We start from the raw sequence: 14,636 nt of genomic DNA, 5'->3' as shown, positions 1-14,636 counted from the left end.
GATCATTTAGGCATTTATCCAAGCCTGAATGTTTTCGATTGGATTTAGATCTTGTGACCTGACACAACAGGGCATCATTTTTTTATTTTTTTTGCGAGCAACTCTTTATAAAATATACTGGCAAGCTCCATCTTTTTGAAAGATGTATTTGCCACATCCATAAAATTTTGTAGCTGATGACAAAGGCAGTCTTTCAAGGTCGAAATATAAGTAAACTGATTAACTTGACCTGTGTAAATGTTGCCTTGACCTGTTCCTTTAAAAAAGAAACAACTCCAGATGCTTATGGATCCTTCACAGCCTTACAGCCTTGGTACCACAAACCTAGGGTTGTATTTTTCTGAGCTCAATCTCTTAATGAACACTCTTCCTTTCCTGTTCAAGACCTCAAAATTAGATTTGTTGCTAAAAATGACTTTAGTCCAATATTCAACTGACCAAGGCTAATGTTTCTTGCACCATTTTCTTCTCTTAAGTTGGTCTTTAATGGCTAGGAGAGGTTTTCTAACAGCTACATAAGTTCCTATTTTGAATTTAAGCAAGGTTTTTCTAATTATCTTAACTTTTAAACATATTATATTACCTTAAATTTAAACATATTGTATTAAACTCATCAGCTGGAGTTCTACAACTTAATGTAGGATCTTGTCTAGCCATTCTATAGAGATGGTGTTTGTCTCTATTTGTCAACTTTTGAGACCTACCAGATCTTGGCGATTCTTTGACCTCATCTGCCATGTTATAATTTTTAATTATATTCCTTACACAACACTTGCTTACCGCTAAAATTTTTCCTATTTCTTGTTTACTCTTACTGCTTTCTTTGCTCAAACCAATAATTTGCCATTTGATTGCTTTACTGATTTTACCACAATATTGAGAAATAGGCTCAATATTTGACAAAGGCTATTATTATATAATTTTTTCAGGCTTTATCAAGAATTTATATTGAGTTAAGTGAATATAAAAAATGCAGGCTTAAAATAAAGATTATTCAAAAAAAGACTGACTGAAAGTTTAAAAAAAAAAAATTTTGTTAGAAATAAGTTCAAATATTCATGCGATCAAACTTTTTTGTCACTTTCTTTAGAATTATTTTTTATATGAGTTTATAAAGCTCAATATATTTCCTGTTTTAGTTTGATATATACTTTTTTATAATGTTTGATAATTTTTTTTTTTTAATTATAGCTTAACATGATTAGAAAACATTTCAAGAGAAAGTTTTGTAAAACCTTTTACAGTTTTTATCTTATATGACTTTTTATCAAATGTTCTACTGAATGTTAAAAATCAAAGAGTGTGCTTAAATGTTCTTTCAATACTGTATAATAACAAAGAACAACTAAAACAGTACTGTTATTATCTTTTATTTGGTTAATAATAAAATTAATAGCTGCAATATAGCATGTGCTTACTCTCCTTACAACAAACGTGATGAATAAAAAATAGGAAAAATATACAAACTACTTTTATTCTTGACAACAGCTACAGCTCATGTGAGAAAAGAGAGTGCAAAACTATTTAAAAATACTTGTAATCAAAAACTACAATATGGTTTGATCATTGGCTTTGATTTGTGACATTCTAATGACCATTTATGTAAAATATGAAAATAATTTGTTGCCAGTATATTTTACAAAGAAAAAGTGCACTGCTCCCAATAAACTACAAATGTTAAGTCCGACCAAAGCAATTACTGACACTTTAAATCCAGGAAGTCTAATGAGAGAAAAGAATTTAGAAAACATATATCATAACATATATATAATCATAACATATAACAACATATAACAATATATAATATAAAGAGAACATACATTTAGGCATATATAATGCATAAAGTTAAAATCACCATAATCAATGTATAGAATTTTTCTTTTTTTTTTTTAGAAACTTTACGCAAAATAAATTGAATTTGAAAACAACCAAACTTTATAAAATTGAACTCAACTTAAAAGTTTATATCAATTTACCTAATAAGCATATTTATGTATTAAGAGTAGTACAATTTTTCACTCTCTGGAACTTTTTAAACTTACCTTTTTTCTGCACTTTCAGAATACCCTTTGAAGTATTTTGATCGAGCTAACATATAAACCACACCAAGAACAGCTGGAGGAACTATCAAAGAATATAGAGTTATAATAAGTATAATATATACACATACACATATACACATTTATATACAAATATATAGGGTACATACACATATACACATTTATATACAAATATATAAAAAATTAAAGTGTCAGGAAGTCTCTTCCAAATCTATTATTTCGTGAGGCACAATAGTATAAGAGTACATTATGGTATAAGTTCTAGGAAGATGTATGCATATTCAGGACTTGCTCAAAGTATCCTATGTTTTTAAAAATTCATAAAAATTAAACATTTTTTTCATCAAATCTTTGATTAGAAATGTATATTTCAATCACAAAATATTCACTGAAACAACTAAATTCAAGTAATTAAATGTAAATTAACTATTTCCACAGTAGTTTCCTACAATACTATTTTGTGTGTAAAAATGTATACTTTAATTTATTCAATTTGTGAACACTCTATGGCTCTAGCTTTTGTTGGTTCACCGAATCTCTTCTGCTAAATCTTTTACAAGGATTCAATACCACAATAACAAGAAGACCAAAGTTTTTGGTCTTCTTGTTATTGAGGTATTGAATCCTTGTATTAGAGCAACTCCACACTTGTTAAGGTCATTTACAACCTTAACAGAGTTAGCAAACTGCTTTTTTCTGTAATTATTGTAGTTTCTATTCACTAGGCTCAATCTGAAGAAAGTCTTTGGACATGCCAATTACTTTAAGGAGCTTTGATGTGGATGTTATAACAAAATCATGAAGGAACTTCTTCTATGTTTCAAGAATTTCTGGAATCTGTTTCAAAGTTTTATGGGATCCCTCATTGTCTTTTAGTGCAAGCATCATTGTTTCTCTTTCACTTGCATTTTGTCATCAAAAAATGCAAATCCAAATAGGACTTTGGACAAATACTACAAGTGCTGACATTTTTAGAATCATTTTTGTTCGTGTTTGCTGATAATGAACAGAGCAAGCTCATGTCATGTTATTTCTTGGATTTGATGTATATGTATGTTGGACTCTGAAAACAGTATTTGACAGATAAGGCTATCACAAAGATTAAAACTTCTTTCAAAATATTTCAAATCTGTTCACAATATGACGGACCAAAACAGTTTCATGATCTAGTTGATACTGGAAGGAGTGGTTTATACTGTTTAAAAAACAACTACATCTTGATTGCATATATAGCTTGTGCTACCCAACTGGCACAATAGATTACTTTCAGGTGTCAAAAATATATTCCATTTGGTGGCATATCACATGATCTCAGACACATTATGGTAACATGCTGATGACTTGTTGTTGTTATTGTCAGTACTATCAGATGTTAGTTAAGCATCAGCAATGATCTCATCTACAATAATTGCAGTAGTTAATTTTTTACACTAGTAAATAGATTATCTAAATAACAAAAGAAAGTAGTGTTTACTTAATTTGTGTATTGTAAAACTAAACATATTTTTTCAGAATATTTTGTAACAACTTCTGTAAGGCTGGTTAAAGGTACTGATGAACATTTCAAAGCATCAAAGTCCTTTTTTTTATTACCATAAAGTTGAGAGATTAACTTTGAAAGACAATATTGAAAGGGCTTCATCTAGTTTATTTTTGATCTGGGAGAAAGCCAGGTTACCTGCAAAGTCCTTCTGATCATGTGCTGGGACATATGCAGAAGTTACATGCTGAGTTGCAGGTGCTTTAAAAAAAGATTGCTAGAAAGTCTGTAATAGATCTGTTAAATCAAAAGAGATTTCAAGAGGGGATGCAAAACCTTTTTGATGTTGCTCCCCAAGATGCAGCTCTTATTGTCTCTTTTTCATGGCTCAAAACATAGTTCCTTGTAGAGGAATGATGTATAGAATTGATCAATCTTTAGCCCTTAAAGTAGAGTAAATAACTTCAGTAAATTCAGTAAATAACTACCATTTCCTTTGTTTAGCAGATTACTAACAGGCACATGATTAATTTATTTTAATTATTTTAATCATTTAGCAGTGTGTTAAGAGTAGTGACAGTATGAAAATGAACACATTCTAAAAAATAAATCAATCATACCTTAAATTTAATGAAATTAGTAAACTTTTATATATTTCTAAATATAAAAACCTCTTATAGCATGCCAAAAACAGCAGATGCTTTTAGCTGTTTACAGTGCATCAACATTTAATCTGGTTTACCAATTGTAACTTACATAACTTATTTTCAACTGCTTTGTTGTACATATACAACAGCTTATTATATTTGTGACATTTCATTTTCTTGAACATGAAATCTTTAACATAATCAACATAATTAAACATAATCTCTATTTACCAAAAGTAATAATCAAAGGCTGATTTTGTTATTAAAAGCTGACCAGCTAATAGCAGAAGAGTAATAAAATGCTACAAATTTGATTAAAAGTATAAGAAAAGCTCCTTTTATTTAAAACCTCATTACACAGATAATCACAAAAAATTTTAAACTGTGCTGCAAAATAAACTTTGTATATAAATGTACTGAACTTTACCTTGATGAAACAGAAGAGAACTACTCCATAGACTTGCTAAGAACACAGGATACATTTCAACTGAGTTTTGACTGGAATAATTCAAATTTAAAAACAATTTTATTAACAAAAGTTATATTAAATATTAATTAGATGTAAGACAAAATGGCAATTATTATAAAAATACCATAAACAACATTATTATTATTACACAACAAATACAAATAAAACCCTTTAATAACAGCAAAACTTAAGTTCACATAAAAAACCCACTGCGCTCTGAACACCCTAACAAAACCTTCATCACCAGTGGTTTCTGGAGGTGGAACCTAAAAATTATACTAAAATTGTTTGTAACATGTGATTCAAGAGACCAGATTTGTAAATAATGAAACTTTAAAAATTAACCAGTACAAAGCAACTAGTTAAAGAATTTTTATTTTAGAGCTTGTATATACCATTTGTTTGAACTTAAAAAAATTACCTTGAACTTCATCCTTGCTTTCCCAACACGACGGGCAAAAACAGCTGAAAGAGATCATTATGCTCATAGCACTAACAACAACAAAAATAAAAACAATCACCATCACCACCAGTACCACCATTATCAGCCTCATTATCATCATTTTTACACTCATCCTCATTCTCACCAACACCATCATCAAGTAATAATGGATTGTCCTAAACTATAGTGTCCTTTCACATTTTGCAATTTCAAAATTTAAGAGCTTAAAATGAGGATATCAAACTGAAATATATGCTGCCTGACCAATCAAACAAATTATAACACAAATGGCAGAATGGCTATTTTTACACAATAAAACCATATGCAAAACTATTTTATCTCAAATAAGTAAGTTTTTTTGGGTTAGTTCTATATGGTTTAGGACAATCCATATGAATAAAAGAAATGGAATCTTTTCATTATTTGGGACATACCCATTTGCAGACTACTGACTGCAGAAATTATACATGGTCCAATAACATCTTCATATTGGATAGCAACCATTTTGTATTTTGTAAACTGTAAAACAACAAATGAAATAATCAAGATTTAACTTTATAAATGTTGTGTTAATACACATTGACTTAATTGGCTGAAAATTACATATTCATAATTGTTTTGAAAATATAAGCCATTGTAGTTAAAGCAGCAGCATAAAACTCTCATTCTTTTTGAAGAGCATTCTAAACACTTAAAAGTAAACAGAATGACAAGCTCTGCATTTATTTTTGCTAAAAATCTATTTTATACAAGTTTTACAAAATAAATATTTTAACATTTTTTGTTATCAATTTTTGGTTTCATTTCTTGCGCAGCAATAATACCATAAAATATAAGCAAATTAGAAATTCAAGTTAAAATTTATTCAGCTAAAAATTACATTTTACAAAAATGAAAAAAAAAAAAAAGAAAAAGAAAAAAAGAAAAAAAAAAAAAAAGCACAAAAAGATAATTTAAAAAGAAAAAATGTTGTAACCAAAAACTCAGTGATTTTAATCTCATGCCAAAATTCAGTTAACAGGATGCAAATTAATATTGGGTTAAAATAATGTTATTCATAAATTGTAAAGAAAAGAGCATCATTTCAACTTAAAAAAAAGTAGATCTTTTCACTTATATTATATAGAATTTCAACTGACAAGATTTCAATTAAATGAAAGAACATGTCTTTAGTGGGTCAGATCAACCCTTGTCACTAAACCAGTTATTTTTAATATCAAATCCAACCAACAAATGAACATTATGTAAGTTCACCCAAAAACGTTTGTCCCAGCAACTCATAACCAAAAAACTTTTTGATTTTCATAATGACCACCTTCATATCAGTTGTGTGAAAATTTTCATAAATAAGAAGTTGATATCTTAACCTTCTGCTTTTGGTCGCTGGCCATCAAGATTACATCGACAAATAGGACAAGAATCATGCTTTAAAAGATAAAAACAGACATAAATATATTAAATTACGTTTTGAAAAATTAATTAAAAAAGACATTTAGATAAGTAATCTTTTAAACTTTACCAACTCTAGCCATGGGTCAACACACGGCGGATGAAAAATATGACTACATGGCAGTTTTTTGACAGCATCACCTACATTATATTCATCTTTACATACTGCACATTCCAATTTTTCGTCTATAACAAATATAATATAAATTAAATTTGATTAAATTTAGACAATATGTATTATTATCATTACAACATTAGTCAAGAGTATTAATAATGTTATTTAAAAACTCCAAGAGTAATAACTTAATTCATATTTTAAGACTAAATAAAAAATTTATTCCTAAATAAATATGAAAATTTGTGACCAAAACGTTTTTGTAACTTAACCGTAATTGACAATAAATAGAGATTAAATGTTAAAATTCTTCAGAAGTTCTACAAATAGTAAAGTTGATTGTAATATATGAATATAAATAAGCCTGAATTATTAAATACAACTTTTTTCATTTTTAAATAATCACAGTATTTTTTTGAGTTCATTATCATAATGCTTAAGTTTAAAATCTCTCAGATAATAACTAAGAAGTAATTATTGATTAAACCAAGACTTATTTAAGTTCTAACTACTGTTAGCATAATTAATTAGACAATAGAAGATGACAGCTCTGTACTTGCAACAAGTCAGTAAAAGCAGCCTTTTGGATAGTGTTATTTTGAATACAAAACATCTTAAAATGAAAAAAATTACCAACTTGTCTTTGCATGATATAGCTTATAGGGATTGATTCAATTTTTGTTTTATCTGCTGGAGGTGGTCCTGTCCGATCTATTTGATTTAGTAGCTGTAAAGTGAGAAATACAATAAAAAACATCATCGAAAAATAATTTAAATTTAAATGAACGAAAAAAAGGTTTCTTGAGCAAATTTAAACTGAAGAATATTTAATCAAAATATTTAAAATGTAACCTGTGTAATAATATTGTCCAGTCCATTAGGGCCCCAAACATAATCACCAAACTGGCCGCTTCCACTAAAAATCCATTTGTTATTTTCAATATATTATCATTTAAAAGAAGTTAAAGCAAACTATATAGTAATTGTATACATTACTTACAAATTGAAATTTGTCCCATCAATCACCACTGTAAAAATAAAAAATAAATTAAGTAAGAGTTGAAAATAAAAAATTGATTTTAAGACACTAACAACTATTTCTAAACTTAAGGTAAATTTAAATTTAAAAATTAAATTTACTTTAAGTTTTAACTACAAAACATTTTTTTTGAATGTATAAATATTCTTCACTGTGAACCAGAGAGAAAAATAAAGACAAGAGACAAAGAGACAGAAGAGTCAAAGGGGCTGCCAGGTTCTAGCACTCAACCTAAAACTTTCTTTTATGAGTATAATCCTTTTTTTTTTTGAAAAAAAGTCATTCTGAAATCAAATGTATTGCTACCATATTTATTTTAGATATAAATAATTTCTAAAATCGTTAAAACAAATTCTTAATTTTACACTGGTTCTTGAATTTTTATATTATTTTTAGCACTGGAAACTACTTTTAGTTCTCTCTTACAGGAGGTAAAATAGTTTATTTTCAAATATATTTTCATTTTAAAATATATTAAAAATTATAAATATTATTTTTTCCTTTACTTAAACATTTACAAAAACAATAATCTAAAATTATAAAGCATAAGTTTCGCATACACTTGTTTAACTGTTGATTTAATGGAAATGCTTTCTATGTTTTTCACTACGCAATGGATTAGTTTATTTAAATCCCATTTCAGTTAAATTGATTTTTTTTTGTAATTAAAACTAAAAATTCCTTACATGGCAAACCAAGGTTTTGCAGCAGTTGTTGAAAAAAACTAAAATTAAAAAAAAAAAAATTCTCTTTATAAATAGAATATCAATATTCAACTAATGTATGAGTGACTACTTTAAAATCAAAAAAAAAAAAAGGTTAAAACATAAAACTTTAAATAAATTCAAAAACCCTGTAATATGTATCTTTTACATCTTATTGGCTAAAAAATTGACAAAAATTTTTAAAAGATTTTGAAAAAATAATTAAAAAAAGTAGAAATGACTTATTTCTGCCTTAGATATATTATTATCAAAAGGTATTTCAATATATTCTTAAGAATTTATAATTACAATTGTGTACTTAAATATTAAAATCTTTAAATTAAAAATTAAGGGATACGCTCAAAGTTAAATTACACCAAGAATTAGAAACAATGCTAACTTGTTACATATTTAAAAATAATTGCAACCAAATAAGTCTAATATTTATACTACATACGTTCCAAAGGGCCTGTCAACATCAGAAGTATAAAACAAAGATGGACCTTGTCCAACTTGAAACATCATTTGTGGATGGCTTATTCTCATATGCGATCCTATATAAGGTAAAAGATTTAACACTTTTCATAGAATATTAGTATCTTTAATACATAATTTCTCCTGATGTTAAGAAAAAAAAAATGTTTGTATCCTTTTGAAAGAAACTACTTCACATTTAAATATATATATTACATGTGACAACTAAAAATCCGGATAAACTTGTAGTTTTAATACAGATGTCTAACAATATTTTGTAATTTTATAATCCTACCTATTATGTTGCTAATTTAATTACAGAACCTTATTAAACATGTCTAAAAACTTGAATAATCAAGAGGTACTCTGAGAATGAGAGTTAGCTATTTTGGATTTGCATCCAAAAGAGGACAAAACATTTATTGTTAATCACTTTCGCATAAAAAATGTCCCAAAATTGGCCATATATGATATACTGCAACGAAAGGAGAACAAATTAGGACCAGATCAAAAGGGCAGAAGTGATTGGACTGCAAGAAAAATGCCTAAGAAACAGATAAAACGCGTAGGAAAACTGACTGATAAGAAGGATGGTGTTTCACAGCGTAGCTTAGCCAAGAGAATCAATGTTTCCTCACAGTATACACCCAAAATTATCAACAAAAAGACGAGCATTTGTTATCATAAAAAAACTAAAGTGCCAAGAAGAACATCAGCTCAAAAAGTGGCATACACACACACACACACACACACACACACACACACACACACACACACACACACACACACTATCATAGTTAAGGTTTTATATGGAACTTTTAGAAACTAGTTGACAAATATAAAAAAATCTCCATACCACACCTTTTACATTAAGGTTTTACAAACATAAAACAACTCTATGATAAATATAAAAGTGGGTAGGTTTATAACTAATAATACTAAACTTGTTTAACAATATTAGTTATACATACTCCTTTATTTTAACTTTATTATCAGTAAAATGTTTAAAAAAATTATCTTTAAACAAATATACCTGCTCTTCTTCTTCTTTCCCTCCCTTGCCTATGGGGCCACTCCTATAAATGTGATTAAACTTGATAAATAATGGGAAAAATACAAATTTAATGATACTTATTTTTATTAAATTTTAATAAAAAACTAATTTTTATCACATTAATTTTAAACAAATTACAAATTGTAAACATACAAGCTTTATGTTTATTTACAGCAATAATTAAAATGATTTTTTTCATGGATAGTAATATTCATAATAAATAACACATATCTAAGGCATGAATAAATGAAAAACACATCATCTAGAACAAAAACACAAAACTCGAATTTTTCTTCATTCATGTTTTTACTTGTTGGTCAAATTAAAGCAATCATATACAGGCACCCTTCTATATGAACTAACTTAGCTGATCTTTTTTCATTCTTATCAGCTGTTGATATTGTCTGCAGCACCTGTTAGGCACCTATTTATAGAATGAGTTATAAAAAGTCAATGATTTTTTTTGCAGGGAACATTCCTAACTGTGTTAATGCATGTAGATATTGCTTTACACTGCACTTAGATTTGTATTTTTAAAATAATTTTTCAGTTAATTAAGCTTCTGGCTTCATAATGATTCTGTCAATCACACGCTGTTGTCTTACACTTTTTTTTGATTACAATTCTACCTTATTATCATTTCATTGAGAATAATTTTAACAAAAACTTTTACAAAAACAACTTACATCTGCAAATTGCTGAGTTGGCTCAGTTTCATTAGATTCATCAAATGAGCTATAGAAGATTTAAAACGATAAAGATTATTTGATCAAAAAATTTTTAAAAAGTTTTGAAAATTCCAACCAAATTTATACATTACGCCTTGATCATTGGCAAATTATTAGGTCATAATTACACACCTTGTTAGTGAAACAACTTTTAATAGTAGTGATTACTTTTACTAATAACTACTTTTGTGAAGGGTGCTGAATTAAAAAATGAAAGACACAGCTTTGATGTAATATTTATATGTAACAACTTGCGTAAGAATTTTCAATACTTTATTACATAAGTTTTTTTTAATAAAAAAAAAAATTTAGAGCCACTTTCTAGAATGATTTCTCAGTCAATTTTTTCCTTTAGAATAAGTTCTAGAATGATTTTTCATTTAATTTTATGAACTTTTTCCTTTCTACTTTTTCGCCCTAAAATAACTTACAAGTAATTTTAAGACAGTATCTATGATGATTATGATTTTTGTGCTTAGTTTTTTTTAAATAAACTTTTTTCACTTTGAAATTTTTAAAATATCACAGCTACAATTATATACCTTGTTGTGTTAAAATATTGGTATATAATTGTAATTATGATATGCAAAATCATAACTACAATTATATACTGTGTCAAGTGTGTTAAGATACAATTTAAAAGTGATTACATTACTTTTAGTAAAAGTATTTATAGTAGGGGTTAGTAAAAATAGTAAAGTAAACACATTAATCAGGGGCAAAAGTGACTTATCATCAGAGCATTATATAGTTTTTAAAATTACATACATATAATGTCACTTTTACTTCCTAACCTATTAGTATAACTATCTGAAAATGTAAAAATAAGTAAAAGGATATACAAGAAATTAAAAAAAAAAAGGAATTAACTTAATTTTTAAATAAATCAATCATACTTAGGAGTTAACCTTTCATCACTAATACTTTCTTCAACACATCCACCACCACAGCTGGAACATGTGAAATCCTATTTTATTTGATTATGCAATATATCAATATGTGTAACACACATTAAGTTATTTTTTAAGTAACAAAACCATCAAAGTATTGAGATTTTTCAATTCTATCAAATTTATAAGAAAAAAGTAAAAAAATATATATATATAATATCAATGTAGTATTAGTACATTAAACTGACCAATTCACAAACAAAGGAAAGACTTACAACTAAATTGACAAAAACTTGTCCATAGCAATTGTGGCAAAAATAACCATTAGAAAATTCTTCACTTACAGCAGCCATAAAACTAATTTTATGAACTTTTTCTTTTCTACTTTTTTGCCCTAAAAAACTTACAAGTAATTTTAAGGCAGATTAATGTTTAATCAGCAGTATCTTAGATACTCAGCCAGTTAGATACATAAAATTACATAATACTACATAAAACTATATAAGTAATAAGTTATCACAAAAATCAGTACTGCCTGACAATTTAATGGTGCTTACTATAACATTATTTAATCCAGAGATGTTCTATGCAACAGACATTTCAAAAATAACAAATTTTGAGACTAATTACAGCAACACAACATAAAGGCATTTAAAAACTTTATAAATAGCTAGTAAATGAACTATGGGTACTTTCGTTAGCTTTGTTATGTTTATTGTGTTTGTTTTTTTATTTATTTTTTTTAATAACAGGAATTATTTTTTCAAAGACTAGATATATCACATTTGACTTTACCAATATTCCCATTATTGCACAAAAAACTTAAAAAAGCCAGTATTAAAGGTGAAAACCTTAAGTATAAATCCTAATAAATTAGATATATTTAAGTAGTCAACGATAGCACGCTTTTTGCTCATCTCTGAACAGTATTTATCTGCTTCATATTAAGTAGTTGGAATACATCATTTTGTTTAAAGCACGAAACACACTCGGTAAACAAAGTGATAATTTAATGGGTTGCTTCAAAAATCGGATTATATTTTTGAATTTAATAGTTATAAATGATTCCTTGCGTTAAGAATTAATGAAATGATTTACAAATCTAAAACTTTCTAACACGTCTTTTTTTTTTATTTATTTATATGCAACTATGATGTTCGACAAGCCCTTTCCTGTTCTGTGTTTTATTATGTGTTATTTTTATAACTATAAAGAAAATGTTCGTTAAGCAAATAAAAGTTTTAGTGAAAAGTTCATCGCTTAAGATCATGCGCATGTGAGTGCTACAAGCGCTTGCAATCACAGTGACATTTGGTTGATGCCCTTTTCGTGCCATAGAGTTAAACACAAAACTGTAACGCCGCCCTGTAATAAACAGAAATGTCATTTCTGAATGATACATCTTAATACAAAATTATCATTTAAGAATAATTTGTGTTTATAAAAATATAATCCGAACAATATATTTATAATTATTTTGAAGCAAAGTAAAAGAATCTTCAAAAGATAGGAATTTGTGTTCTAATAAATTATACAAACACTAACAATAACAATTATTTGTAGAAACAATAATAAAAAAAAGTATAATAACGCGATTTTGAATATTTTTGATTGAAAATTTGGACTCGGCATTTTCAAAGGCAGTTTAAGCTCACTTACAGTTTAAAAATTTTCTAAAATTGATGCAAAAAATTCCAGAGAGCATCCTCCATATAATCCCCATTGGATTCAGGTCAAGAAGATTAATGAGGCCATATCATTAATTCGATATGTTGTTCTTTAAACCACGTAATTGATGAATTAGTAACATCCATCACAGCGTTATCTTGCTAAAAATTCTTATACACAAGTGAATCATGAAAAGGCAAGAAATTACATTCTAAGAATTCTTTATTCCACAACATTCATCTAATTTGATTTAAAACCCAGAGATCTAAGCGAATTGTTCGCCATTCCTTCCTAAACCCTTATGCTTTCGTCACCAAATACTCTTCTAAAAAGAAACTTTATAATAATATTTACAACCGTCTGAAAAAAAACCAAGTATCTTTTGCCCATTTTAGTCATTTCTCTTAATTAATTTTATTGAGAGTAGCGGTTGTTTTAAAATTTTCTTCAATATAATGTTACTTCTATCATTAAGTTATCATCATCAATTATCATCTAATCATAAAAACTTGACAGTTTTTTGGAGGTAATTTAAGTTATTCTCAACAGTTTATGCTTTTATTTTATAACTTTATGCAAAAGTTATCAAACCTCTATGCCCGTTACGGCGCTTAGATTCAAAATCTTCACCATTCTTTATATATTTTAACACTACATCCTTGCCGCAAAGTATTTATTGTCCTATTTTCCTTGCTGAGTTTTGTGGAGTCTAAAATTTCATAAATATATATTTTTAAATGTTTAATACCCTACAATTTAAAAACAAGTAGAAAGATTGTAAAAGGTAATATTCTACTTAACAATTCTAATTTACTAATAGATTTTGTAAATCTTAAAATCCTCCAAGTTTTAGAGCCTTTTTTAAATGTAGCGGTTAAAAATTCCTGGAGTATATTAGTAACTTAGTTTCCTTTTTTTTTAAATTTATTAAGTTTTTTTTTTCAATAAAACTTTAGAGCTAATAATTAATTCCTTGTTTTCTACAACATCTTCCCAACATTCAAAATGTTTTTCAATTCCTCGTTAACAGAAATTACCAGTTTCCGCTCGAAAAATTCATCCAACAAATCGCTCTCAATTTTGCTCTTAATATTGCATCAGTATTTAACGAAACTCTGCGCAGCGCTTTTTAAGAGATTGAAAGAGTTGGAAATCTATAGGCGTCAATCAGATATGAGTAGTAGCAGTTCCCACTCATGCGTTGGAGCGGCATCCTTGGTCATATTGATAAGAGCAAGCGTTGCTGTGTAGCAAAAGAGCTCCATGCTTCCGATTATACTTTTTTTCTCTTGAAGAACCGTGTTGAATATTTCCATCAGTTGAACATAGAGTTCCGCATTGAACGTTTAGTTCCGTTCAAACATTTTGTAATGGATAATCCCTTCACACTTTCACCATTCCACCATTCGTTTATTTG

The 14,636-nt window shown here is 27.5% G+C and overlaps 2 protein-coding genes across 3 annotated transcripts; both read right to left on the bottom strand.

Moving 5' to 3' along the window:
• Positions 1-1,354: 1,354 nt before the first annotated feature.
• LOC149893318 (microsomal glutathione S-transferase 2-like) lies at positions 1,355-5,645 on the bottom strand. Of its 2 annotated transcripts, none has more exons than XM_090088420.1 (6): positions 5,533-5,645; positions 5,078-5,121; positions 4,867-4,922; positions 4,615-4,685; positions 2,043-2,124; positions 1,355-1,722 (listed from the first exon to the last, which is right to left on the bottom strand). In XM_090088420.1, exons 1-6 carry the CDS (start codon positions 5,600-5,602, stop codon positions 1,599-1,601), a joined length of 447 nt encoding a protein of 148 aa, XP_089944546.1. In that variant the 5' UTR covers positions 5,603-5,645; the 3' UTR covers positions 1,355-1,598. The 2 variants fall into 2 exon arrangements, with proteins under 2 accessions (XP_089944546.1, XP_089944555.1); XM_090088429.1 differs by having other exon boundaries at positions 5,078-5,148; positions 5,533-5,627.
• A 160-nt stretch (positions 5,646-5,805) lies between these two features.
• LOC145187559 (E3 ubiquitin-protein ligase RNF126-B-like) lies at positions 5,806-11,994 on the bottom strand. Its single transcript, XM_090088406.1, has 11 exons — positions 11,827-11,994; positions 11,558-11,628; positions 10,620-10,668; positions 9,913-9,955; positions 8,863-8,959; positions 8,388-8,425; positions 7,663-7,690; positions 7,515-7,578; positions 7,296-7,389; positions 6,618-6,733; positions 5,806-6,523 (listed from the first exon to the last, which is right to left on the bottom strand). The coding sequence occupies exons 1-11, from the start codon at positions 11,902-11,904 to the stop codon at positions 6,461-6,463; spliced, it is 741 nt and encodes a 246-aa protein (XP_089944532.1). The 5' UTR covers positions 11,905-11,994; the 3' UTR covers positions 5,806-6,460.
• Positions 11,995-14,636: the final 2,642 nt, after the last annotated feature.

Source organism: Hydra viridissima, unplaced genomic scaffold, assembly GCF_058129835.1.
Source record: "Hydra viridissima isolate aposymbiotic clone 2 unplaced genomic scaffold, HvirCarnegie_v1 scaffold_1, whole genome shotgun sequence".
NCBI classification, from domain to species: Eukaryota; Metazoa; Cnidaria; class Hydrozoa; order Anthoathecata; family Hydridae; genus Hydra; species Hydra viridissima.
Note: the sequence above shows the minus strand (reverse complement) of the source record. Positions and strands in the feature narration are given on the sequence as shown.

Excerpts from the sequence above, each read along its gene's own strand:
- LOC145187559 (XM_090088406.1), bottom strand. The coding sequence starts at position 11,904 with ATGGCTGCTGTAAGTGAAGAATTTTCTAATGGTTATTTTTGCCACAAT. Across the intron at positions 8,426-8,862 it reads GTTGACAGGCCCTTTGGAAC|TTTTTTTCAACAACTGCTGC; the intron begins GTATGTAGTATA and ends TTTTAATTTTAG. Across the intron at positions 7,691-8,387 it reads GCAAAACCTTGGTTTGCCAT|TGGTGATTGATGGGACAAAT; the intron begins GTAAGGAATTTT and ends TTATTTTTACAG.
- LOC149893318 (XM_090088420.1), bottom strand. The coding sequence starts at position 5,602 with ATGGTTGCTATCCAATATGAAGATGTTATTGGACCATGTATAATTTCT. Across the intron at positions 2,125-4,614 it reads TTCTCTTCTGTTTCATCAAG|TTCCTCCAGCTGTTCTTGGT; the intron begins GTAAAGTTCAGT and ends ATTCTTTGATAG. Across the intron at positions 1,723-2,042 it reads TCTGAAAGTGCAGAAAAAAG|ACTTCCTGGATTTAAAGTGT; the intron begins GTAAGTTTAAAA and ends TTCTCTCATTAG.